Consider the following 26,174-nt stretch of genomic DNA (forward strand, 5'->3'; position numbering starts at 1 on the left):
CTGCTGGACATAAATGTCAAATGTATCTTTAGTGATGTATGATTCCGGTGAATTTACTGAAATGTTTTCTTCAGTTGTCTGGAAAACGGATAGAGAATTCTGCGTTTTCAGGAGCAAAGACCCAAAGCGCCACCAGCAGCTCCGGCGGCCTTTAGGCAAGACTTTAATTCTACACAATGGTACATATATACAATTCTATACGCTCAGAATCTCATACAAAAAAAACCCAACAAAAATAATGTACAGAATGAGAACAGGGCACCGTGACCTAAACGAGAAGGAAAAATAATAATAAATACCAGCAGGGGGAGCTGTGGGGTCACCGAAACGAGGAAGAGGTTAAATGATGTGAGAAGAAGAACAGACCACCAGAACGCAGCCCCTCACCTCTCCATGCGCAGATACACACATTTAGGAAACAAAACAAAAAAAACAGTTTAACAAATATCCATCAGCACGGCGGGCTCCTGCGGGCAGAGAGCCAATCAGCTCACCGGCACACGGGACCAAGTGAGCAAGGTGGGGGGGGTGTCGTCCTTTTAAAAACGTTCATGTTTTGTGAACGATGGATCTTCCTCAGACGTCAGAAATGGAAGACGTTTCTTCTTCGCGCTGATGGGAGCTCTCACGCGGCGAGGACGAAGGTTCTGGAAGGTCCAAAGGAAGACGGGAGCTGCACGGAGGCCGGCTTCAGCCAACGAGTCGGATATTACCGGTGTTGATTTCAGAGTTTGGGGGCAGAGTTTGGCCGCAGAAGCAAAGGGAGCAGATGGAGAACGTCCACGCCGCCAACACCGACTTCTTTTGAGGCTCCGCTTTTACGTGGGAAGGACTCCATCTCCTCGGTCGAGTCTCTGCAGGCCGGAGGGTCACCGGCTGATGTCCCGGTTGCTATCCCAGTTCTTGCTGCCGGCAGCATCGCTGGCGCCCCCGTTCTCGAAGAAGGGGTGTTTGAGGGAGTCGGCCAGCGTCAGCCTCCTGGCCGGCTCGTACTCCAACATGCTTTCTATCAGGTCGAACAGCTGGTGGTGCTCCTCCGCCTCCGACAGCAGATAACGCTATGGAAAAACCCCACAGATCAGCACGGCCGCTTGGAATTCAACCGGGATCAGAATAAAACGCTTAGTCTTCATAGTGAACTGTTCTTACTTCACTCACCCGTAAGGGTTTGCAGTTTTCTCGGACATATTTTCCTGCAGAGGAGCTCTCATCCCAATCCAGGCGACCGCGGTAGAAATACTTCTGCTTCCTAAACAGCACAGGTCAGAAAATGGAAATCGTCATCTGAGTGGATTTGCTTCGTTTGTGGCCGCCACGTCTTCTTTGGTTCTCCTACCGAGTCTTGCGGATCATCCTGGAGGGAACCGGGCCCAGAATTCTTTCCATCATGGCCAAATGCTCGCGGTTATCGTGAGTCTGAAACATAAAGACGACAGGTCGGGACTTAAAGAGAAGTCTCGAAAACAACAAACATTCTGCTTCCTGTCCTGCGATGCGTAAAAGCGCACGTCAGGCGTCTGTTGGGGAGTTTTTATATCTGCGTAAACACGTGCGGCCATTGAACGCGCATTCAAAGTTAAATCAGTTGAACTTGGACCGATCGGGGACTTGGATTTGGTCCCTGGTTAAGGTTAAGTAAGCCTAACAGTCTGTCATAAAAACTAGTGATCTCCCCATCAGATTTTTAGGATTTCAGTCATCTGATTTTTGGTATGTGCCGGTACCGAGTCCAGATCCGATACTTTTGTAACATGTAAAAAAAAAATGAATACATTGAATACACAGATTCGGGTTTTCTCTTCATTTTAATATTCAGCAGTGTCTGAATGCACCGGTGTGTTTGCCAACCACAGCCACATAGCAATGCCGTGACCCCAAAAAGGTCATCAGCATTGACAGTTTGAGTAATGTGGAACGGCAAATTTCCCCATTTGGAATTAGAATTTCCCCATCGTGGGATAAAGAACGTTATCTAATTTAATAAAATAACTGACAAGGTCCATCAAGTTAAATGTCTGAAAATGTGTATTTCATTTTTCCAAGCAGTCCTTGTTTGTTGAACTTGTAAATAGGACAGAAATCCAGGAATTCAAATAATTCCAGACCTCTAGTATTTTACAAATACACAGCAGTAGGCCCGCACAATTAATCGCAAATTTATCGTTATGGCGATATCGAGCTGTGCAATACGTATATCGCAAAAGATGCCGAAAATTTCTATAACTAGTAACCTTAAATGTGCTAAAACAATCTATGGAAGTCTGAAGTAAATCCCTTTATGCATTGACCAATCAGATGGACTCCTTTACATCATTGACCAATCAGATGAAGCTCTTTTATGTTAGATGTTCGCCTCCTATGTAGACGAGGGTCATTTGGAGTGTAATTGAAGTTACGTTAACTCTTATTTACATTAAACTTGCAGTAAAACGGAAATGTTTTAAAACACGGATCAGTTCATGACTTTTTGATCCTAAGTCTCAAACTACCCAATCAGACCCGCTTTCTGATCACTAACTGGATCAGGACATCCCAGATTAAAGGGATTCAAACATGAGAAGTTTTAATGTGACAGAATACACACTTTCTCCATATTTCTGTTTAGGATAATCACAGTTACGTCCTCGGCGGCACGAGCAATGACCTACAGGTTACGTACCTGAAACAGAGTGAAGCCTAAGTAGTACTCGAAGAGGATGCAGCCGATGCTCCACACGTCACAGGGGTGACTCCAACCCAGCTCTGCACGGCAAAACAAGTCAGGACTCGTGAAAAGGTGAATTCATGAGACAAACTTAAAAAAAACAACAACAAAAAAGCTCCTCTCGTGACATTCCCATGTATGAGGAATAATGAAGAGCCGCGTGACCGCGCTGCATTTATGAGGTCAGCTGGAAAACGTCAGACCTGGAAGTCTGACATTTCTGTTCTTTACAACAGAAAATGCTCAACTTTTTCCAGCAGATAGAGAATTAACTTTCTTAAGCTGGATAAACTGACCGACTTTCATCCGTTTCTTCTTCACGGCCCTCAGATCGTCAGCTTGATAAGAGAAGCGCTCACCTAGAATGACTTCAGGAGCTCGGTAATGCCGCGTCGACACGATGGTGCTGTGGTGCTCGTGGTCAAATGTGGCGCTCCCAAAGTCCACCACTCGTACCGAGGTATTTTTCACGGTGCGCTCTTCCCGTTTCTGCAGAACCAAAGGTTTGTCATATAGAACTGTCTTAAATGATGGACAGTTCATGTGTTGGAAAAACTTTGATAAAAGGTTTCAATCAAAAATTCTATAAATCTAAATAAACAAACTTTTTATTTAACCCGCTAAAACACACAAATAAAAGCAATATCAATTAAAATGCTAAAAAGGAAGGTTTAATGTAGAGAAACCTCACCTTCTCCACATTGTAAGACATGGTGAAGTCAGAATTCACAAACAGGATGTTCTCAGGCTTCAGGTCTGTGTGCGTCAGCTTACTGTCATGCAGAACTGTAAAGAGAACAAAACTGCTCACTTTAGAGCCCATGGCGCCCCCTTGTGGTTAAATGACGTCTAACAGGAACACCTTTGAACTCTGGAAACACAAATGCCTTTAAAAAACCAACAACAAAAAACATAAAAATTCTTACACTTCACAGCGAGGCAGATCTGGTAGGCCATGTGTCTGACCTGACCGATGGAATAGGGCAGGTAGTTGTTCTCCTTCAGAAAGTCAAATGTGCTGAGAGCCAGCAGCTCGAAGGACAGACACATGTGACCGTGATAGTCGAACCAGTCATACATCTGTACACATAAGCTGTGGAATAAGCAACGACAGTCCTGTGAGCAGAGATCGGCTGATGGGGACGTTTGTGCAATCAATTTCAAATCCATCTAAATGCAGATCCACGACGGTCAGAACTAACAATTTGTTATCAGGATCTTTCTCGTTGATCTTCTCCAACACGTTGATCTCCAGACGAGCAGCTTCCTTGTATTTCTCCACATTCTTGATGATTTTCAGAGCGACGCTGACTCCTCCCCTGTGACACAAGACAACTTAAATAAAGCTTTTTGAGGGGGGAAAAATAAATAAATAAAATAAAATAAAAAAATCGACAGTATAAACATTGACTGTTTAGGAGAACTGGACTGAGTGACCCCTCCCCCCTGGCGTTCCAAACAGGAAGTGACCGCAGGCCAAAATCCCATTTACTGTTATAGAGAAACAAACAGCTGTCATTCTATTGGTCAGAAGAACCATTATTGCTTTGAAAACATTTTTATTTACATTTTCTTGATAATCCCTTTTTTCATTATATTTTCCTGTAGTTCAAGATATTCACGTTTCCAATCAAATGCCTCAATACGTCCAACATAAAGTTTGACAGATTTGGTGTAGGGGCGGGGACTTCCAAAGCTCACTCCGATTGGCCAGAGTGGTTGCCGTAGAAATATTGACTCAGACCAATCACTGCTTACTAATGAGCTCTGCCTACAACGTGGTGACGTCCGTATCACAGAAAAATGGCGACTGAATGACAGTGGTACTTTGCGACATCCTGGGTTACCTTAGCATGCCGACTTATTTTAGTGAAGAGTTTCAATGCCTTAAACTTCTGTATTCCCACCAGATTTGATCTATAGGGAATTATTTAGGGCAGTGTTTTTCAACCTTTTTTGAGCCACGGCACACTTTAACCTTGACAAAAATCCCGCGGCACACCAGCATCCCAAAAAAACCCCCAAAAAAAACAGAAATTCATGGTCTGTATTGATCGACAGCCACCCCCCCTGCAATCTCACGTGCATTTTTGTGATAATTGTGGCAGAAAAAGCAGGAAGTTGCGGTTGTTCTTTCTAACAGATGAAGTGAAAGTTAAATTAGAAAATTTAGAAACTGTTTGTTTGTTGTGGTTTCAAGACGTTTCACAAGGACAACTCATTGTGCGCTGTCCTTTTAAGCCAATGCATCATGGGAGATGTAGTGTGAAACTGCCAAAAACTTGCAGAAAGACTCGCGTCTCGGAGCTTCATTGTTTTGTTCACTTGTTCCACGGTCTGACACCAGACTCTGTGGAAAGTTACACCGCTAAAGACGAACTTTAGCTGGTATTTTTGTTAGAACTGAGCGACTTTATCAGCAGAATTAAGAACAAGGAAGTGAAGACTTTAAGCACTTCTGATTGGTCAGACTGATGACATGTGATTAAGCCTTCAAGAATGATTGGCGGAGACAGGCAAAGGTGCGGGACCTTTTGGCAAACTGTCATAGCTGCAGGTAAATCGCGGTACAGTCATTCTTATCAAAATGTCTTTAATAGAATTAAATAAACACAAAGAAAAAGTAATTTTAAGATCTTTTATATTCCTAACTACTCAGTGTTTTATCAGGACCTGTTTGGATGAACAAAGAGCTGATTTCCTGGAGATGGGAAATGTTTTTAGATCAGTTAATGAGGGCAAGTTCCCACCCCACACTTGACCATCTCCCACGGCACACTAGTGTGTGCGGCACACTGGTTGAAAAACACTGATTTAGGGAACGCGTCTCCAGGGATAAATCAGGAAATACTACATCATTTTCTATGGGTGCATACTCACTCAGTCCAGCTCTAATCAATAGGTTTAACACACTTAGATTCAGTTAAATGTATCCTTCCTGAGATAAATCTAAAGTTTTGGGGAATGTTTGGTGAATGTTTCCACTTTTCATCTAAAGTCTTGTAGTTTTGTCAACAGAAAACCAGATTTACTTCAGAATTTTGTAACAACAATAGCTCTAAAATCCACGACTGCCTCCATGGGCAAATGTTTTTTTAGTTTTTTTTTATGACAGAGAAGAAAAGACGGTCCAGGCTGAGCGGACCCTCACCTTCGATGGTCGATGCATTTCATCACCCTCCCAAAGGTGCCCTCCCCCAAAGTGCCGACGATCTCATCTGCAACACCACATGAGAGGAGGGGAAAGGAGGGGAAAGTGGGGCAAAAGAAGAAGAAAGGTGTTAGACGACCGCAAACGACAACGTATAGACAGACAGGCATGTCACTGATCGCCCATCCCAGTCTGAAGACAGCCGCCTACCCGGTCTAACGTTCTGATCCGTAATTAACAGAGGAGGCAGCCGTAAGGCACTCCACTCTTTAAATGACTAAATTTGAATCGTCGTGATGTTCTAAATGAATTTAAAAGTGTGATGTCAATGTGGTAAAGGCTAAAGTGTTGCTAAAGTGACAGTAAGTGTTGAATGCGAGCTGCTAAACTGTGTGGATTCCCTGTAAACAACAGACAAGCTGGGGTTGATAAGATGAAGCTCTGAGCTTCACAACTACAAGGTGAACTCTAGCGAAGTCGAGTAACCTGTGAAACGGAAAAATGCTCCACAGCCTAAGCGGCTAAAGTAGGGGGGGTGGGAGAAGAAAATAAAGCTATAGTCCATCTTAAATTGTTCAACATTTCTGCAGTCCACCCTGCTAATTCAGCAAGAGCGAAGAGCATTCTAGCAAGGCATCATCATCATCATCATCATCGTCATCAGGCACTCCTTGTGTCATGTAAATGCTCTATGCTGTAATACTCATATGGAGAAGGGTTACGATAGAGTAGTGGCAGTGAGTACATCTCTCTTGCAGGACGTCCCCACTCCGACAGATCAGGTGCCCTTCCTCGTCGTCCCTCACACTCAGTGCCCGCGTCCGGCTGTTGCTCCTCTGTTTTTTCACCCAGACCGCCATCAGCAGGTCACAACACGACCGGGGGGGGGGACGCGGGGGTTTCAGTGTTGGCACAGGTGGATGAGGAGGGAGGAGGAGGGTGGTGGTAGTAGTAGTAGGTGGATTTCGTGGTCATGGGGCGATTCACGCATGACAGCACGTGAAGGAAATAGATAACGATATAGTGCAAGGAAAGTAAAACATCATTTGTCGTCCTCTGCTCCTCTCCCCCCTCTACCTTCCAAACCATGACTGCTCACAAACAAAGAAGCATCTGGCATTTCCATTCATCATCTCAAACCAATAAAAACAGGCATTTATCAAAAAAAAAAACTTTTCAGACTGACATTCTGGAAGAACGATGGAAGAAAAAAGTTACTGAAGGAGACCAGCTCAAGCAGAAATACTTCCAAAAATGAACCACATCCATTTTTTTTTACCTAGGAGTTCCTCAAGTTAAACTACCTTAAAGGTGTGGTTTAATTAACAGAATAAAGAGAAAAAACAACTAAAAGGGCAAATTTGTTAAAGGCTACTTATGATTTTTGAAAGAACATTTTCACTTTTCTATGCAATCTTAGAAATCAACTACCACTACAAAATAAAAGTTGATTAGATGTTTAGGAATAAGAAACCTCCAAAATTTGGTCTAAGGAATGACTAAGATGTTATTGCCAAAAAATGAAAATGCCCTGAAAACGGAATGCCAATTTCTGCAAAAGTGTAATAAAAAAAAAACAGAACAAAATCAAATCATAAAATATACTACTTACCAATTCCACAAGCTGTAAAAAAAGGAACGGTTAGAGAAAGAGATAGACTAAAGGAAGAGAAGAAAGGTTGAAGAGGAGAAGATGAAGAAAGCGCTAAAGCACCGTCTCAGACATGGTCGTACTCACCGAGGAGGATTGGCTATAGGACCTGGTTTTACGCCGCCTTCGTTTGTGCTTACGCCTGCTGCCTTTCCTCTGGTAGGACCTTTCCCGCTCTTTCTCACGGCCGCGTCGGTAGTCGTACAAGTTGGGGGAGAATTCTCGTGGATAAAAGCTCTCAGCTGTGCCGTGGGGCTCCCGGTCCCGGTCTTGATCTCGGCTGGGATCGAGTCGTCGGTATCCTTCACAGTATCTTCGGTCGTACGGTCGATGCTCCATTGAGCGATTGTCATAGCTGCGACTGTACAAGACAAGTAAAAACACAAAGATTTGCATCAAAAAAGGAGATTCTTTTGAAATTTGGAGAGGAAAACCAACAAAAACTGCAGCTCTTGGAGACAAACCTCCTGGTTCTTCCATAGCTTCCGTTGGGTCTGTGTCCCCGCCCTCTTCGGTCACGCTCTCGGTCACTGCTGGATGAGTAGGTGGGTGATCTTCTGTACCTTTGTCTCCTTCCTCTGTCTCGGTAGCGGTCCGGGTAGCTGGTCCGACTGTCTCTGTCAGAAGACGAATACCGTCTTGTGTAAGGCATCTGCAGGAGTGAGAGAAAGAAAACCGATAAATCCACAGAAAAACCATCATCAGTCAAAACTGGACAAAGACTTATATTTTACATGTTGAATTATATGAAAAGATGAATAATCTTGGTATCAGATTTATGAGGAATCCCAAACATATATTTTAATCCAAGTGTAACTGGGTTGGGACGGCTTCCTCAGAGATAGCTGCATTGATTGAGAACATAAAAATGTGTCACGAGACCCCGCAGGAGCCACACGGCAAACCTGCAGGAGCAAGACTGCAATCCAAGCAGGAGCCAGACTGCATTTCTTCAGGAGCAAGACACTAACCCCGCAGGAGCCAGACTGCATTTCTTCAGGAGCAAGACCGAAATCCCCAGGAGCCAATCCTGGGGATTGCAGGAGCAACACTGCAACAACCCCAGAAGATCCAGACTGCAACCCCAGCTCCTGCGGGATTGCAGGAGCCAGAACTACAATCCCACAGGAGCAACACTGCAACATCAGAGGAGCCAGACTAAACCATCTGCACTAACTCCGAGCAGCAGAACCGCCTCCGTTAATAACAGACAGTTCATTTAAAAACTATCAACACTAAAAATCATAATACAGTGATAATGAAGAGCAGGACGCTCTGAGTTCCCGTATATTTAACAGCATTTCTATCAAGTTTGTTTGAACCTTTGCTAAACCAGATCGTTTAATTGACGGGGGAAAAAATCCGAGTCCTCCAAGTAACGTCTGAAACATGATTTGATTTGTTTACTCTTAAAAACGTTAAGATCGACAAAAAAATAACCACCGCACCCAAACCTGGTGATAAATGACACCAGAAAAAACGCGTTCTATATAAATTCAAGATATCGGTGTTTAGTTGGTAGCTACTCCATGCTAGCATCTTGCTAATGTAAATAACTAGACCGCCATCTTAGCTTAGCTGGATTTATCAGCTCCGTAACAGCAAGCTAATGTACAAACTGCCGTCAAACTTGGAAATAAATGACACGAAAGAAAGCTAGAAACTATTTACCGTTTTAGCAGCGAGGCCTGTGCGTTTATCCCATAAGAAATCCGTGGTGGCGATAATATTTCTCGGCAAAATTCTTGCTAGCCTGGTGCTCGGTTGGTGTCGTCCGCCTGAGGCCCGCGGCAGGCAGCGCAGCTTCTGCTTCAAATTGCTGCCGCTGGCCCCGCCTCCGCGCGCGAGGACGTCTCCTCTTTCCAAAATACTTCCATGACATTTTAGGAAACCGTAGTCCTTTCTAATCTGGGATTAAATCATACTTATCGAGATTAATATTGTTTTATTTCCATGGAAGCGAGTTTGCAATAGAATGAAACTTAAAGAAAAAGATTGGGCAACAAATTATCTAAATCTGGTCATTACATAAATACATTTGATTTTGAGGTAGTTTAAACTTTCACATCTGGCCACATTTTAAAAAATGTATTTATTTGTGGCTGCTGTTCCTTGTTGCTTCCCCAAAATGAACAATCAATATAAAAGTAAATTTAACGTAATTTAAAAATCCCAAAATAAATTTGTCCTCATGTTTTCCAGGTTTAAAATGTAATGAAAATCGTTATTTCCATCCAAAACACAGCAATTATTTAGATCTAAAGTAAGAATAATTCATTTTAATTAATGAAAGTTCCACATTTGCTCTTGTTTTATCTGTAAGTAAACTGTTTTCCAAACAAACGTGGTTTTAAATAAATAAAAACATTTAGTTTGAATGAAATCAAAAATGGATTTAAAAAGTTTGAGACCTTCACATTTTTTAATGTTTAAAAATAATGAAAACCATCTTTTGCGTCTTTAACACAAATACAGACCAGAATCAAAGGGATTTTTATAAATAATTGTAACAAGAACGGACGGTTTACTAATGAGAGGCTAACCAGTACATTAACATTTTCAAAACTATAACAATAAATTGGAATAAGATTAATAATTGCAGATTATTTGAATTTATTTTGATTTTTTTCATTTATTTTTTCAGTCATAAACAGCAGATGTTTTGCTTATAATCACATTTCAGGCTAAAAGAAGAACAAGCAGAAAAATAGACATTTTATTAAGACTAAAAACTACATTAAAGTAAGCATGAATCCATAATTAATGTAATACAAAGTGAACAAAAAGTGAAGTAAAGCAGCGTAATGTCCACAGATGCTTCAGATGTAGATTTTACTTTTAGAGACACTAAATAAAATCCATTCAACTGTTCACAAGGAAGTTCCTCGATAACAGCGCACCTCGACAATTAATGTCCTCCTTCTGCAACTTCTTTTCTGAAATAACTTCAGACACATGTTGATAAACACGATCAGGTTTTCTTCTTATTTTTGGACATCATCCAGCGCCTCAGTTTCAGCATGTGCTCCAGCCGTAAGGAGCCTCTGTAGATCCACTCTGTGTGCCCGTCACTCTGGGAAAGACCACACAAACCACAAAAGCTCACAAAAAAAAGGAACCACACAAAGATAACACTAGAAACTAGAAAGATCTGCATTTCCAGAAGAAAATGCAGGTTTGAATGCTATATTGCTGAATGAAAATAAAATTTAAAGGCTAATAATTGGAAAAATAATTCATAAAAAAGAAGGAAATCATCAAAGTTGACCATAAATAAAGTGAAAACAGCACAATAATCATAAAAGATATTTTTGTGAAAAATGCCAGAGCCGGGTCTCGAACCAGCGAGCTTCTGCACCAAGGATTCTCCATGTATTTCAATGGAGGCAAAAATCCTGGAAATACTGGAATATCTTGAAAAGTTCAAGGATTTGAAGGACCAAAAGTCATAGCTGGAAAAAGCTGAAAGAGCCGAACATTTTAATAGTTGAATGGTTAAAATAGCTGAAAAATGGAAGGAGTTAAGCAGCAAAAAAAAGGCGGAAGATACTATAATACAGAAAGAGAAACAGGAAAACAATGAGGGGGTGCAAACCTGGAAAACGACTTTCAACAAGCTACTGTCGATGAGCAGAACCTTGCAGTCCTGCTGGGTTCCCCGATGTTCTGCCTTCATGACCTCCCCAACCTTGTACTGGCTCTGGGGGGGGAAAGGCCAATCCTGCAAGTACTGCTTCATGAAAGTCCAGTGATCCTTGTCCTGAATGTCATCCAACGGGTCTTCCACTGTCACAGGAATGGGATAATAAAGTTTTTATTGGGATCACAACAGAAACAGAGATGTGAATTCCAGGGGAAAAAAAAAAAAAAGAGACATGTTATCGCTAAATTCAGCTTGGCTCCAAATCTGCTTTTTTACCTCTCCGCTTTTCAAACATGTCAGATAGTGTTGATTTTATTTTTATTCTATGCTACATATTTTAGTTAGCTTAAGAATGGAAACAGTTTAAGACCATGTTAGCCTATTTTTAGGATGTTTTCAGGACGATTTTTATCAGATGTGGAGGACCTGATTGGATTTTACATCCAGTCAGTAGCCGTGGTTACATGGACAAAAGTAATCGGAATGAACGCCTGATCAGAACCAAAATGCGTCATGTGACCACACCGTTCAGAATACTCGGCGCCTGTCAGACTCGTTCGGATCAAAATTTGTTTACGACTGTCCTGCGCATGTTCAAATGATTTGTTCCGACCGAAAGTGTGGCGTATGTCAACGTTTGTTATTATCGGATAAAGTTTTTCTGGGTACACAGTTCAATTCTAATCCGATCAAAGACATTTTGCACATGTAACCGCAGCTAATGACAGCCTTAGTAAAAATATTTTTGGTATAGAATAGAATAAAACTTTATTGATCCCACAAAGGGGAAACTACCTAATTTATGGTAGTAACTTCTCCTTTGTGGGATCAATAAAGGTTTTTTTTTTCCATTTTGTATACAACATTTCAAACATCCAGATCAACATCTTAATTAGTAAAAGCTGAAAGCATTTCAAACGTACACGGTCTGCACACCACGTGCAGTAAAGGTAATCCAACATAAACTGCTGCGCCGTCATCGGTGAAAACCAGGAATCTAAAAGGTGGAAATTTATTAATCAAATAAATTATGATTGATGTGATATGGACCATGTAAACGTAGATTTATCAAAAAATGCACACCTCATGCGGTTCTTTCTGGAAGGGACCTCTCCCAGGATACCTGGAAGGTACTTCTCACCTCGTTGGACCACCACACGGGAGCCGATATCCAGCTGATCTACCTTTGCCACGGATTTAAAGGCCATATGGTGACCAGACACCAAGCGCTTTCCTTTCTGGTCAAAATTGATCTTGTATTTCACCCCGCCATCACCTGACCAACAAACAAAAAAAAAACGCATTTCTTTTTTTGATGCTCAATCATAATTCTACCCTATACTGATAATTATAATGAACTTTATGCTCAACCCTGAACGCCACACAGGTATTTGTTAGAAACCAGGCATGTAACTTGTGAGTACAAACGTCGGTGGGCCCAGGAGACTACCCAGAGGAACTTCTGTGTCAGAGGAGAAGCTGCGACTTAGTTCTTTATTCAAACCGTTGGGAGGCAAGAGTAAAGTAATGTAAAATAATGTTTGAAAAAGACCGTATTTGTGACGTAGAAGGTCCTAGTAGAAGGACTACTAGGTCCAGAGGGGAAGGGGGGCGCGGGGTTGCTCTGCACCAATAGTTCCACAGTCCACAACTCAGAGGTGAATTGCTAATGAACTCCTGCCGCTCTGCAGAAACTACGTCCTAAAAAACTACACAGGGTTTTGGATTTTTCTTAAAAACGGCGTCATGATCATGAAAAGACCACTTTGAAAATCGATGGAAAGATGATCGGAGTGGGGCTTTAAATGTCTGTCTGGTAGGTTAAGCAACTGGATGAAAAGCTAGGACAAACCGACAACTTTAGCACAAAGCAAAAGAAAAATGGGGATTTATGTTAGTCCATTGCAGTGTTTCTCAAATAGTGGGGCGCGCCCCCCCTCGCCCAGTAGTAGCAGTTTTAGGTACAGATAATATGGACACTTGCTCGGGACGCAAAAGGGGGGCGGTGACAGCGGCTCAGTGCTTGGAAAAAAATCTGCGCCTCTATTGGTTCCCTATGATCTGTTCTATCACAGAGTTTGTAACAGCCTGAAACTGAAGTGCCGTCCCTGCAGCTGCGTGTTCCCGTCTCCTCGCACACGCGTGTGTGAGAAAGAGAGGGGAGGGGTAGTGGGCTCAGGAACGCAGACCCAGAGCGCTCCCTCTGTTGCGCAACACCAGAATCATCACGTGCCTTTAGATGACTCACCTCATAATAATGTCATTCTGTTGTTTCTAGTTTCAATAAGGAATGACAGATTTTTTTTATTTCAGGCACTTTAAGCTTCTTTTCTGTTTTAGACTATAACAGGGTTTCTGTGTGGCTAAATAAAATTAATATGTGTTGAAAGTGGATTTATATTGCTTTTTTTCTTTTGTTAATGTTAAAAAATACAATTTTAGCTATACTTAAACAATTTCTATAGATACTAATCTAATATATTGTCACCCCAGCGAGAGTGTGTGTGTGTGTGTGTGTGGGGGGGGGGGGGGTTGCAAAAAATAATTGAGAAGCACTGGTCTATTGTGAAAGCACATGTAAGTAGAAAAGTAATCATGCTTTTAAAGTCTTTGAAATGGTTTAAAATCTGTGATAAGCTGCAGATCATGTTTGGCCTGAAGCAAAACCCTGGAAATAAGAAGTTTTGCAGTTCCAACCATGTTAGAAAGTGCACCAAACTGAGCTCAAAGCCTGATTTCAGTATCCATTTCAAACATTTGTAATCAACAACTCAAACAGACTCACTTTCCTTTGCCCTTTACTATGGAACGTCATTGAGTTGTGTTGGTTCATTTCAGGCCTCAATTGAATTCTCGTTTTTGAATAGTTGATGGAAAATGGACAGCAGGATCTTCTCTGACTGCCCAACATTTAAGTGAAGTTTCAGTTCTTACCCTTGCTTACTATTTTTGTAATTTTCCCCAGCTCCCAGTGCAGCCCCGTTTTCCTTGCCAGGACGCTCGTGTTTGGCGTCAGCTCCTCTGGCGGCGTCTTCGCCAGAACCTTCGTCTGGCTCTTTGCGGAGGCCACTCCTGCTGTTCCAGAAAGACACAATTCAGTGGAGTTCCGGTCTCTTTCAGGCTGGACCCAACGTCACATTTAAGGGTTTGCTTTTTCTAACAGACAAATTCATGCAGATACAATTCTGAGGGAGGCCAGAGAAAGGCCAGCAGGAACAGGTAGAAGGTCCAGTGAAGTCAGGAAAGGCTGCAGGAAAATAAAAAATGCTGCAGATATGTAACTTCAAACATTTATTTCTTATGAAACAAACTCGGGGAAAAATGTCACAAAAACATTTCTAAAGTGAAAAAAACAGCCTCCCCATCTTAAGTGGACTGCATATTTTATACCACCTTTTGTTGTTCATAAAACAGGTTTTGGTATATTTGGTCTCTTTAAAAGCAAATGTAAAACTTAAGAAAAGTGACATAAGACTGTAAACCAACCATTACCGGTCTGGTTTCCTGCTGGAGAGGAAGCGCTTGCTGCCTGCCTCCCCTTGTTGTCCTCTCCACCTTTCAGTGTCTTCTCTACAGTTGCAGGCGGCGTTCTTGTTTTTTCCGGTTTGGACCGCGGTCTTGCTGGTTCTGACCGGCGTGCTGCTGCTGCTGCTGCTGTTTTTGCGGTCTCCGACTGTCGTTCCCGATCTTTTGTGGCGTGGCTTGAAGCAGCAATCCTGAGGCTGACTCGGGGAGACGGGATCTTCTGAGCTTCCCTGCCAGTTTTATCCACCACATCAGTTCTGATTCTTTTTACGGGTCTTTGCTCCAGGTTTTGGTTCTTGTGATGGATTTTTCTCTTCTTTTGAGTCATGTTATCAGGGATCTGAAACTCTTCATCGTTGGAGTCTACCTCTGGTTCCCTCAGATCGTCCCCGTCACCTTTCCCATTCTGAAGCACCGGTGGATTCTGAACTTTGATGAATTTGGCGAGCTGCGATCTACTGAGTCTTCTTAAAACAACAACAGCTTTTTCTTTCAGACCTAAGGGAACTTTTTGATCCTCAAATGTCTTTTGAGTTTTTGGTAACTGAGTGGTTTGACCTCCAGGAGAAGGAGATGAAAGATTCTCAGAGCTAGCGGACGACGGCAGAGTGTGTCCTGAGAAAGAAATGAGGAAAAAAGACTTACAATTCAAAACAGTACACACCTATGACGCGTTGATAATGGTTTCTTACCATTACTTGGAGGTTTGTTCCCTTCATCGGAGTCCAAGACCTCATACTCCCATCCAAGTCCACTATACAGCTCCTTGGCAAGGTTTTCACAGGCTGTTAAAGACCTGCAGGGCAGCAGGAGTCAGTGCGGGAGAAACCACCAGGATGGTGAAGTGAAATAGTAGAGAAGACAGACTCACTGGCAGAGTTGCAGCATCCGTTTGGTCTGATTCTGTCTGCCTTCCAGGAGACGGTGAAGTTCATCGTACTTCTGCAGGAGAGCTGGAGAGATCAGCTCGGCCTTCTCTACCTGATCTCTGACCCACATCTGGAGCTCTTCTGCATCCATTTCCATCTCATCTTCCTCCATGACTGAACACAGGATGTGTCCAACAACACATACGCTGTGTGTGTGTGTGTGTGGGGGGGGGTGTGGGGGTGTGGATGCGGGGGAGTCTTGATTGTGCGCCTTAAGAGTTGGACTTCATTTGGGGGAGATAGTTAGAAGCTGAATGCAAAGGGGACAGAAACAAGGAAAAAGAAAAATCTGGAAATGTATAAATAGCAGCTGTTATACGAATAAACACCATTTTTCAAGTGGCAACAATGTTAGTTTTAATTTATTTTTAAACAAATTTCACTTGTTTTTATTTTCAATGTCTCTTTCAAGATGCACACACACGCGCGCGCGCACCCACACATGTATGTGTATATAAATTTATATATTTCTTTCTCCATCCACGCCACGTTAAATTTACATTCTCACATGATCCAAAGTAGCTTCTTACCTTGTTGGTGATCCGCGCGTGATGCTTTGCGTGCATTTTTAGTTTTCTTCTCAGGGTGGTGGGTTGGGTATCTTTTTTTCGCGGGGGGGGCTATTAAATTCCAATTGTATCAGTAACTGATTCAAGCGGTGTAGTTTCCTTCACACCCGTAGGAACAGAAAACCAGCCAAAAAAAAAAAAACCAATCACTCACTTCCAAAAGTGAAAATCGTGATTTAAAAAGTAATTTCTGCTTCTGTTCAGAAAACAGAAAACCCACACAACAGTCAGTGCGCTTTCTTCGTCTTCGGGTGTTTAAATAGTAAATAACATTACTGCCACCACTTGGTCTGGAGTGTGGGTCAAGGGCTTTTGTTTATATCGATAGATTATATTTAACACATTGCTTAAAAATAGAATGATAAGTTTTACAGAAAAACAGTGGGTTACAGTCTGCAGCATAAGGAGCCACATATTGTTCATAAGCATGGTCTGCATTTATAATTATTGAATGTGGGAAAACCGACTAGTTGGTACAACATCGCCACCTTCTGGACTGGGGTGTAAACACAAGCATTTTTTCTGATCCCGATATTTTTTCATTTTATAAACAAATAAAAAGAAATACTTGAAACATAAATTATTACATTAGCGCCAATTGATGGTTTTTGTCTTAGGCCTTGTATTTTTTCACAGGTTAATGTATTTAGTATGGCTTATTCTAAGGTTTGTAAAGTAATTTCGTTGTCTTTACTTTGCAAGTATTTCCTACTAAAATATATGCATTAAATTTCCCATCAACAGGAAACCTAAATACAATCATAGGAGTGAGTTTTTTTTACTATTATATACAGTTTTAGGTGTTTCTTAAGGTATTTTAAATGAAATTTGGTTTTCTTAGTTGCAATAAAAGCAAGATATGTTCAAAAACAATTTTGTTACTGAATTTATTTAGTAGAGATAATGATATACCATTTGATCTTTTTCTAAAGGCTCCTTAAAAACCTTAACAATGATAAATGACATAAAACTATTACTTTTACTTTCTGACTTCACTAAAGAGTAGCTTTTTTCTGTCAAAAAAAAAAAACACAACAAAAAAGAACATTGCTGTCTGTCATTAATCTATAGCTACCTGTTCTTCTTCTAAAATTTATGTAATAAAAAACATTTGTCATATTTAGACCACAGCTCGTTTAGCAAATGATACATTCTTCACTGCCAGCCTGTAGGTAAATTAAACCCAAATGCACCTTTCCATCACATTTATTCACACATTTCAGTTCCCGACTTCACACTTTTCCATAAACTTAGAAACATCACTGATCAGATGAGTTGTCCCACCTTTTATTTGTTTTTCACAAGCTTTTCCCTGCAAAAGAAACAGACCAAAAAAAAAAATAAAAGCCTAAAACAGAAAACTTTGTATGAAAAGTGCTATATAATTACAATGTGATTTGATCACACAAACGTGAGGGATTTCCATTTAAACAGAAAGAAATCCAGTTTTCAAACTTGCTTAAACTCTTTCGGGGTCATTAAGATGCTGGAGCCTATCCCAGCCACTGGCATGCAAAGGCGTGGTTCACCCTGGAAGCCAGTTCAATTCAAACAAAACATAAGTTTGAGCTAAAGCAATAAAAAACATTCCCCTCCCAGCTGTGAAAAAACAATAAATTAATACAACCACTGTTTTGGGGAGCTGAACTATTTGCTTAAATCTCTGAGATAACAGATGAAACTAAATATTACAAATAATATTTCCTATTTAACATTTTCTGCATATTTTTTTCTTTTTTCAATCAGAGTCAGAGGAATTATTTGCCTCTTCCTTCCATCGTGGTTCCAACAGTGCAAAGTGTTGGAGACGCATGGAGCCTCTGTAGATCCACTCTCTGCGCTGGCTCTCCTGGAACAAAGAAAACGTTCAAAAAGAGAAACAATCAACTATTCCTGACCTAAACTAAACTCAGAAAGTTTTCTTAAAGTGTATAAAAACAAACTTTTGTCTCATTTCATCAACTAGAAATGTTAGAACTCTATTATAGTTTCACGTTTTAATAATAAAACCAACACTAGTTAACAAAATACAAATTAATTTATGTTTTTCTCCATTTATTAATAATCCAAAGAGGTTGCTGGTTTAAAATATTTCCTATTTCAATTTGATGCCCTTATAAAACCATGAATTTGCAGCGAGACTCACAGTGTGAATCATTCCTAGACATGTAGGTTATTCATGAGCCCAGCTTTTTTATGTGATCCTAATGACACAAAACTTCTGCTAAACGGAACAAACCAAAACAAAGATGACTGATACCAACCTCAAAAACGACCTGAATCAAGCTGCAGTCCACAGCCGCCACCTGGCAGCGCTGCATCTCGCCGTTCAGCTCCACCGTGAAGTGCTGTCCCGGCCCGTACTTGAAGGTACGCGGGTACGGCCAGTCCCTCAGGTACTGCTTCATGAAGCATTTGTGATGCCCGTCAGGAACATCCGCCAAAACGTCCTCCACTGTCACCGAAAACAGAGGGGACACGTCAGAGAGGACGGTCCTCATCCTTTCCTCTCATCTACATCTATAGCATCCGGATGAACAAACAGCAGTCTGGGAGGTTTGTACAAAAATGCTTGATTTTTTTTTGTTGTTGTATAAATTTAAGTAAACAACCGTATTATAAGAAAGAGAAGAGGCAAATCAAAAAATCCACAAATGAGAATAAAAAACACAGAATGTCACAAAAATAAAACCCCAACAATTTCTCAGCTACAGTATGGAAATACAGAAAATATATGAAAAAGAAACATGGTTTTCAATAACAAAACTAAATTAAAGCCATAACCCGCTCCCACCCCCGCTGCCCTTTTTGGAACCTCACTAGCTGACCGACTGCTAAATGCCAATCGCACCAATTCAATAAAAAAAAACAACAACACTTTTTTGTTAGTTTTATCTCCATAGCAACCGTTTCATCTTTTGGTCGCCTGGGGGGGGCCAACTTGTTTACATAACTTTTAAAAGATTCTGCAAAAGAAAATGTTTGGATTTCCTTGGCAATTGGAGTTTATTTTAAACCACGCCCACAATCCTACTAAGTTTATATTGTACATCATATCTTTTCGTTCAGCTTGAGCCAAGGATTCATGTGCTGAATGTTCTCAATATTCTAGGAATAAATGTGCGAGCAACAGGGGAACGCCACTTTTACGAGCTCACCTTGCGATTGCTGTTCAAAGAATGTTTATTTCACAAAGGTTTTCCACAAAGGTTGACAAGTTAGGAGGTGATAGATCAAAATCTCCTGGAGGGGTTTCAATTTGTCGGATATGACGGAGTTTTAGGGTTGAAAAAAAAAAGTCATATTATGAGATTTAAAGTCGTAAATCTACATTGCAAGATTAGAGGTGAGCATACAGAGCAGGAAGTGAAGGCCACGCAGCAGAAGAGCAGACCGACTAAACTTAAACTAACAGGTGAGCTGAATGTTTATTGATAACGTTCCAAATGTTTAGAAGCTCATTTGTTTGATTTACTATTTTTTAATGTTTTATTTATTGATTGGCGGCTTGTAGGATCTCTGCAGCCCGTTGATGAAGACATCGGTGTCCCTGCAGCACTTTAAACCAAGATATCTCTAAGTCTGTATGACGCTTCCGTCTGAGGAGGAGCATTTTATGGCATTTTCAACATTCTGAGGCTAATATAACAGACTATTTTCATTCCTCTTTGTTGTTTTATGTTGAAACGTTTTATCTGGAGGAGGGGGCGTATGGAACACTGTTTACTTCCGCTGCGGTGCTTCTTCTGCGCATGACAGGTTCATGGCGTAATGAGACAAATGGACTTCTGGGTATGTGAATGAACAAGGCAGAATAAAGTGTCTCTGAGCTCCGTTGTTTTTTTTTAACATATGAAACTCCTCTTTGCCGACACAGAACCCCTTCAAGCAAGGCTCAGATAAACAAACAATTTTGACGAGAATAAAGTCGTAAATTTAAGAGATTTAAAGTTGTAACAAAAAAAACCCACATTTTTTTGTTTGTAAACTGGCCCTAAAACTCTGACGTAGTTGGAAGATATCAAATAAATCTTTTTTTTTTTTCTGGAAAAGTCAAATTGGCAGCCTCTTCCTCAGGTCAAAGGTTAACAAAACTTTGGTTGTGGTTGTAGACTTAACCCGGTGGCAAATGTGAAACTTCCTGAAGATTGCCTCAACAAAAGGTTTTTTTTTAACTTTGTTTTGGATATATCCGAGACGAGTGTTTTGGTTTCATGAAGGGATTTTTTTTAATGGTTTCTCCCAGTGTGATGTCATTTACTGTACAAAATGTATTTCCGCTGGCAGGTGTACAATTTTGGTGAGTTTCTCAGTTTGTGTGGAAGTTTGGTCTCAAAGGCGCAGGAAGACAGAAGAATTGAGAAAACAATCTGGTCCTTCAGTCCCAGACGGCTGCTGCGGGACAGAACACTGAAAAGTTTGAACTCACATGGCCTGCACACCAAATGAAACAGAGGTAGCCCCACATACACGGGTGTGTGATCGTCTACGAAGACCAAAAACCTGCCAAACACAGAAAAAGGGTCAGAGTCAGATGAAGCCTGCTGGGACGCCTTTAGGGTTTTCTCTTTCAACCGGAACCTGAACTGGTTCTTTCTGCTGGGGAGCTCAGCCAGGATTCCCGGCCGGAAGCGGAACTTGTTGTTTTGACAGCGCACCACCACTCGGGCGCCCACGCACAGCTGCTCCACCTTCGGCCTGGAATCAAAGGCAATATGGTGTCCGGAAACCACACACTTCCCCTTTTCTTCAAAGCTCACTCTGTATTTCACCCGTCCGTCCGCTGCAACGACAAAAAAATAACCCAGCAGGTGGTCTCAATGCATCACCGTTCTTTCATTCAAACTGTTGGGACTGTGCTTTAGAAATGCTTTCAAGAGTAACAAACATTTTAAAGACCAACCCAGACGAAAACTTGTTTTTAACACTTTTTTCTGATGATGGAGGACATTCATAATGAAAATTAGCCTCAATTTTGCATTTCTGACTCTGAATCAGATCAGAACTGGATGCCTCCAATATTACTCACCATTTTTGTTGCACCGCAAATGTCAGGTATGGGTTGTGAGGGGCTGTAACCTAGCAGGAGAGCGTGTAAACTATAGATCTCAGTTATGGGGAACGGGAAGGGGGGTGGGGTTGCATCACCCCCCCCCCCTCCCCCCCAGAACTCAGAGCCCCTCTGCAGAAACTACGTTCTAGAAAACGCCAATTTTTAAAAAAGACTTTTGCCTAAAACTGGCAAAATAATAATAATTAAAAGGCCACTGGGAACAGAAGATGATCGGAGTGGGTCTTTAAGTATCTCAAAATCATTTTCTTTAACAAAAAGACAAAAGCAGCAGTTTAAAAGCTTAAATCCTGACATTCATGTTAGATATTTTATTGGAAAACACCCCCGAAGCGTCGATTGTTTTACCTTTTGTAATTATCTCCACCATCTTCCCTCGTTTCCATTTTAAAGGTCTCCTCCTGGCCAGGACCATCATGTCTACCCTGACTTCCTCTTTTGCCAGTGCGGAGGGAATCTTTGAAGTTTCTCGAGAACAATGGCCAAAAGCTGAAGGTAAACGGGAGACTATTTCTGCTGCCGTGACAACAAAAAAAACATCCTTAAAGAGTGAAGTGTTGGGATTCGACGCCGGCCTTACCGCTGCTGCTGGATGCAGACGCAGAAGGATTCTGTTTGTGGTTTAAAGCGGGTACGTCTGAGTCGCTGGAGTCTTCCTCCGACTCCCACCCCATATCTGAACCCGAGCTGCTGAGGGACTCGTCTTCGCTGTAGAACTGCGGAGGTGTTGGCGGACGCAGAGCGCTGATCTTATAGTCAGGAAGCCTGGTCAGAACCACCACCGCCTCTTTGATGGAGTTGACAGCGTTGCAGTCGTTCTCCCACCTTGAAGCCTTGCTGGGAGTTTCTTGCTTAAGAGAATCGGAGGAGTTTTCTGAAAGAAAATAATTTGTATTTCACTTCCAGCAACCAGCCGACATCACTGAGACATTAAACTCTGACATCTATGACGTGTTCGGGCAGAATGGTGCTGCTGAGCTCAATGCCAGACCACAATACTGATATTTTTCCCTGAAAAGTTCATAAAAAATGAAAAAAAAAAAAAAAAAAAAAGAGCAGTTTCGATTTTTGAAAACCTAATTTTTCCAGTTTTAAAGACCAAACTGAAGGAGCTTCATTTGCAGAGCATTACAAAAATTGGTTCATTTTGATCTAGTAGAAGCAAATCATCTCAGTTCAATACTATTACCATCATCTCCTTTTTTGACAGACTGTGTCTTTCTTTTGTTTTCTACGGGCCTCCTGGACTTCTCTGCAGCTTTGGCCTCCAACTCCTCCACCTCCATATCTGCAGGAACACATTTAGAAGCATAAATATCACAAGAGAAGTGAATTTAAGTAGTTTGAACGACTGAAATTCCAATGCTTCAGATACACAGTCTGCTGAGAGGATCCCACGTTTCTCACAGAAAAACTCAGTATCCTTTGTTTGCCACAAGCCAAAGAGAGAGATAAACATCCAAGGTCAGATGCCTGTTTTTTCTACTCTGTAACCCCGTTTGACTGCATGTGTTGGGGGAAAAAAGGAACTTCTCTCACCAAAAGTATTAATCATTATATTACAAAAGTATAAAACCACAGAAATAAGTGACTTGACAGCAATAACATATAGAACAGCAGTAATATGAATATTAACTAATCATTTATTTAAAAAAGATAAACAATTGCAGAGACTAAATGATATATGTTCAGATTTAAACTTGATTAAATATAAAAAACTCAAAATATATTTTAACATGTCAGATAAAATGTCAATATTTTGCATTTCTGATTCATTCTGAGCATCTGTGAAAGCTTTAATGTGCCAAAAAAGTTAAAAGTTACACTTTTCATTGAATAATGTAAAATGACAACAAAGTTATTGAATTGGAACAATTATATATAAGCATATATGCATACATACAAAGTAAACTTGAAGTACACTCCCTTTTAGAGTAGACTAAACATAATTTTAGTGCGCTCACTAAAATAGACCACTTTTTCCCTGAGGGATTCCTTTAGTCAGTTCATTCAGAAATGGCAGATCTTAAACCAACAGCTTGACTTTTTTTCCAGATTCTTATTAGTACGTTTTGGGGGGGAACGACTTTTTCTTACAATGTTCTGGTTGAAATGAAGACAATAAAAGTTAAGGGTAATTTTTGGAACTTCTTCCAGCCTCTGTATGTGTTTAAATATTTATTTTCCATTTACCTGGTTATCAAGCTTTCCTCTTTTTTTAAAACAAATATATAAATAACTGTGTTTGAAGTTCTTTAACTTTTCATTTGCATTTTTTAAATTACTTTTTGTGGTTTCATTTCTAACACATTTAGTCACATTTCTGAGTTCTTTACAGGAATCTCTTTTATTAAAGGTAAATTTTAACCTCAGAAGCATAATCAGAGGGTGAATTTTCTAACTTTTCCCTGACTTATTTTTCATTTTTAGGCGCAAATTCTGGTGCTAAAGGTGGGATTTCCGCACAAACCAGGGGGGTATTCCAGAAAGCAGGTTATGTGAGTTACCACGGTACGTTTGAGGCTAAGGAAGCGGATAACCTCAGCTTTTAGTTCCAAAAACAGAGGTATGTTTCAGGGTATGTTACATTGCCATAGCAACTCATGCTCTGGACATAACCTGGTCTGGAGCAGGTTTAGTTGAAGGTTAGTTTGTTTTCAGAGAGGTGAAACAGCATGGCGTGTCCATTTGAAGATGATTTAGTGGATGAAGAAGCTCAGATAATACTTTTTCCACCATGAGAGGGTGATAAGACCAGGTATGGATGTTGGAAAGATAAACTTTTTTACATTGATCTAACTTAATTATTTGCTTTAGTTAAGATAAATCATTTTCATTCAACTTAGAAATAACACATAGTTATCAGACATTTATTTTACTTTCATTCAAATTAATCCAGTTAAGTAGGTGTAACTGCGGTGCTGCTGTTAGATCGGCACCGCAAGTAATTGTGGGATACTATTACCTTTGCCTGTCTGGACGGATTTGAGTTTAAGTGTAGGTTTTTGTCTAAATATGATATGTTTAGTTGTTATACTGTGTTTTGCCGAGTTATTTTACCCTGATATGTTTGATTCTTTCTGTACCATGAGTGAGAGGATGATGAGTTTATTTAGCACCACTAGTGTGACAGCGCAGTATAAGAAATCAAGTTATTGTCAAAGCCATGTTAATTAAATATATTTTATATATTGAAAATCCAAACTGTATCATTTATTTTAATTTTATAAAAATACAAAAATCTGCAGCCTCTAACTTAGACACATGAAAGTTCAAGAAGTACAATAATTAATATGGAAAAACGTTTAATTGCATTGAAGTAATATGACATTTAGTTAGATAAATATGTAAATTTGAGTTGTTTAACAACTATTGAGTTCGATAGACGTAAGAAATTAGATTGAATACATTTAACTCAATTACTTGTTCCCAATTGAATCAATTCATTTAAGTTTTATAAGTTGATTATATAACAATGTAATTGGAAATAAGATCAGAAACTTGTGAGTTTACTCTGTCCGTTATTTTTCTCCAAGCAGAAAGTGTAGAAGTGGATTTGACGGGAAAATGCTAACAGAATAATTTCCTAAAAATTCTAAAAAAAAAAAAAAAGAAAGGGAAACATTATTACGATCCAGCGATGAAAACTGCTGCTGTTGATAGATTTAGTAAACAAAAACATAAACATGTCACCGGAACCCGCAGCTTACCTGCTGCTGTACTCCAATTCTCATCCAAACGGAGGAAACGGAACAAACAGATAAACTAGCGGTAAATGTTAGCTAATGAGCGAATCCGACACTTTAATGTCCGTTTGTCGTCGTTAAAGCCACGGCTTCTTTTCTTCTCCTTCTTTTGTGCTTTTCAATGATCAGCAAAAAAAATAGCGCTATTCTACCCCCACGTGGCCGCTTGGAGTATTGCACTGAAAGAAATCGAATGCACTCCAAAAAGTAAAACGAAAAAGGCTTAAAAACAATGCATATAATATTTTATTAATCAAGACAAGAAAGGTGTGTACTTTGCGTCTTGTTAATGAAAAGTGCCTAATTTTAAAATATAGTTTCCCAACATAACATTATGAGCTCAGAAAATTGTTACATTTAAAAATAACATATTTAAAATGACAACAAAGCCATTTAAATCATGAATAAAGCTTACAAAAAGTTTTTTTTGTATAGAAGGAATACCATAGACCATGTAAGGTGTAGAAAGTATACTAATTAAATATTCTTTCAGACAAAATTGGAACATTTTAAGCTTACATTACACAAAAGTAAATTTTCAGTGCCTTAATGAAATATACTTGTAGTACCCTTAAATGGAGTACTGTCTGCTGAAGGCAGATCAAAGCAAGTTGCTCAATGCTCAACATCCTTTAAACAATCATAGACTTTGCATATTAGCCTTTTTTTCATCTGCAAAGATGGCTGTAAAACATTTTTAGAAAAAATTTGACGTGGTAGATTCAGTGATTTTAAAATAGATGCATATACAGTATACATTTAATAAACTTCTATTGAAAAATCTACCTACAGGGTTTTTTTAAATTTAATTTTTCAGTGCAGGAATTTCACTTAAAACCCTCCAGTGTAATCTGCTGGTGGTTAAAGCGGGCTATTAGCACAACATTAAAATAATACCTTACTGGAATCATCTGGACTAAAGATCTGCTTGATGTTCTTTGTGTTTGAACACAATTCTGCTTGTGAGTTGATATGTTATAAATACACTGAATTGGATCTACAGTCATAAAACGCCTAAAATACAACTGAGTTTTTCCACTTGGAAGAGAAAATTCAACTTAATTATCCAAATGTACAAACGGGTGGAAATCTATTGTCCAAAATGTTCTTTAGTTTAGGTTCCTCCTTCAGGACAGGCCCCTGAATGATGTTTCAGCTTTGGTGTCCCAAAGCTGGGATGGTCAC

At 40.3% G+C, this 26,174-nt stretch overlaps 3 protein-coding genes across 9 annotated transcripts; all 3 read right to left on the reverse strand.

The window, feature by feature from the left end:
* Positions 1-104: 104 nt before the first annotated feature.
* Positions 105-9,360, reverse strand: LOC101162379 (dual specificity protein kinase CLK2). Of its 4 annotated transcripts, none has more exons than XM_020707003.2 (14): positions 9,178-9,333; positions 7,971-8,158; positions 7,594-7,867; positions 7,468-7,479; positions 6,601-6,691; positions 5,856-5,922; positions 3,907-4,023; positions 3,631-3,797; positions 3,396-3,490; positions 3,064-3,193; positions 2,660-2,742; positions 1,337-1,416; positions 1,150-1,249; positions 105-1,058 (listed from the first exon to the last, which is right to left on the reverse strand). In XM_020707003.2, exons 2-14 carry the CDS (start codon positions 8,156-8,158, stop codon positions 870-872), a joined length of 1,593 nt encoding a protein of 530 aa, XP_020562662.1. In that variant the 5' UTR covers positions 9,178-9,333; the 3' UTR covers positions 105-869. The 4 variants fall into 4 exon arrangements, with proteins under 4 accessions (XP_020562662.1, XP_023815393.1, XP_011479054.1 ...); XM_023959625.1 differs by having other exon boundaries at positions 1,159-1,249; positions 9,178-9,332; XM_011480752.3 differs by lacking the exon at positions 7,468-7,479 and having other exon boundaries at positions 1,159-1,249; positions 9,178-9,360.
* Positions 9,361-10,099: 739 nt separating this feature from the next.
* LOC101171925 (histone-lysine N-methyltransferase SETDB1-B) lies at positions 10,100-16,603 on the reverse strand. 4 transcript variants are annotated; one of them, XM_023960142.1, is made up of 9 exons: positions 16,134-16,603; positions 15,546-15,853; positions 15,367-15,470; positions 14,642-15,289; positions 14,084-14,221; positions 12,233-12,425; positions 12,073-12,146; positions 11,102-11,292; positions 10,100-10,579 (listed from the first exon to the last, which is right to left on the reverse strand). In XM_023960142.1, the coding sequence occupies exons 2-9, from the start codon at positions 15,713-15,715 to the stop codon at positions 10,478-10,480; spliced, it is 1,620 nt and encodes a 539-aa protein (XP_023815910.1). In that variant the 5' UTR covers positions 15,716-15,853; positions 16,134-16,603; the 3' UTR covers positions 10,100-10,477. The 4 variants fall into 4 exon arrangements, with proteins under 4 accessions (XP_023815910.1, XP_023815909.1, XP_023815907.1 ...); XM_023960141.1 differs by having other exon boundaries at positions 14,084-14,224; XM_023960139.1 differs by having other exon boundaries at positions 14,084-14,224; positions 14,636-15,289.
* A 759-nt stretch (positions 16,604-17,362) lies between these two features.
* Positions 17,363-25,099, reverse strand: LOC101162613 (histone-lysine N-methyltransferase SETDB1-B). Its single transcript, XM_004073791.3, has 8 exons — positions 24,954-25,099; positions 22,433-22,531; positions 21,824-22,117; positions 21,592-21,732; positions 20,754-20,955; positions 20,602-20,675; positions 18,437-18,627; positions 17,363-18,021 (listed from the first exon to the last, which is right to left on the reverse strand). Exons 2-8 carry the CDS (start codon positions 22,527-22,529, stop codon positions 17,911-17,913), a joined length of 1,110 nt encoding a protein of 369 aa, XP_004073839.1. The 5' UTR covers positions 22,530-22,531; positions 24,954-25,099; the 3' UTR covers positions 17,363-17,910.
* Positions 25,100-26,174: the final 1,075 nt, after the last annotated feature.

Source organism: Oryzias latipes, chromosome 11, assembly GCF_002234675.1.
Source record: "Oryzias latipes chromosome 11, ASM223467v1".
NCBI lineage: Eukaryota > Metazoa > Chordata > Actinopteri > Beloniformes > Adrianichthyidae > Oryzias > Oryzias latipes.

Excerpts from the sequence above, each read along its gene's own strand:
- LOC101162379 (XM_020707003.2), bottom strand. The coding sequence starts at position 8,158 with ATGCCTTACACAAGACGGTATTCGTCTTCTGACAGAGACAGTCGGACC. Across the intron at positions 7,868-7,970 it reads AGCTATGGAAGAACCAGGAG|TCGCAGCTATGACAATCGCT; the intron begins GTTTGTCTCCAA and ends TGTCTTGTACAG. Across the intron at positions 3,798-3,906 it reads AAAGATCCTGATAACAAATT|CTTATGTGTACAGATGTATG; the intron begins GTTAGTTCTGAC and ends CTTATTCCACAG.
- LOC101171925 (XM_023960139.1), bottom strand. The coding sequence starts at position 15,715 with ATGGAGGAAGATGAGATGGAAATGGATGCAGAAGAGCTCCAGATGTGG. Across the intron at positions 14,225-14,635 it reads AGGAAACCAGACCGGTAATG|CAGGAGTGGCCTCCGCAAAG; the intron begins GTTGGTTTACAG and ends TTTCTGGAACAG. Across the intron at positions 12,147-12,232 it reads TCCAGAAAGAACCGCATGAG|ATTCCTGGTTTTCACCGATG; the intron begins GTGTGCATTTTT and ends TCCACCTTTTAG.
- LOC101162613 (XM_004073791.3), bottom strand. The coding sequence starts at position 22,529 with ATGGAGGTGGAGGAGTTGGAGGCCAAAGCTGCAGAGAAGTCCAGGAGG. Across the intron at positions 20,676-20,753 it reads AGCAGAAAGAACCAGTTCAG|GTTTTTGGTCTTCGTAGACG; the intron begins GTTCCGGTTGAA and ends TGTGTTTGGCAG. Across the intron at positions 18,628-20,601 it reads TCATTTGGTGTGCAGGCCAT|TGGAGGACGTTTTGGCGGAT; the intron begins GTGAGTTCAAAC and ends TTTCGGTGACAG.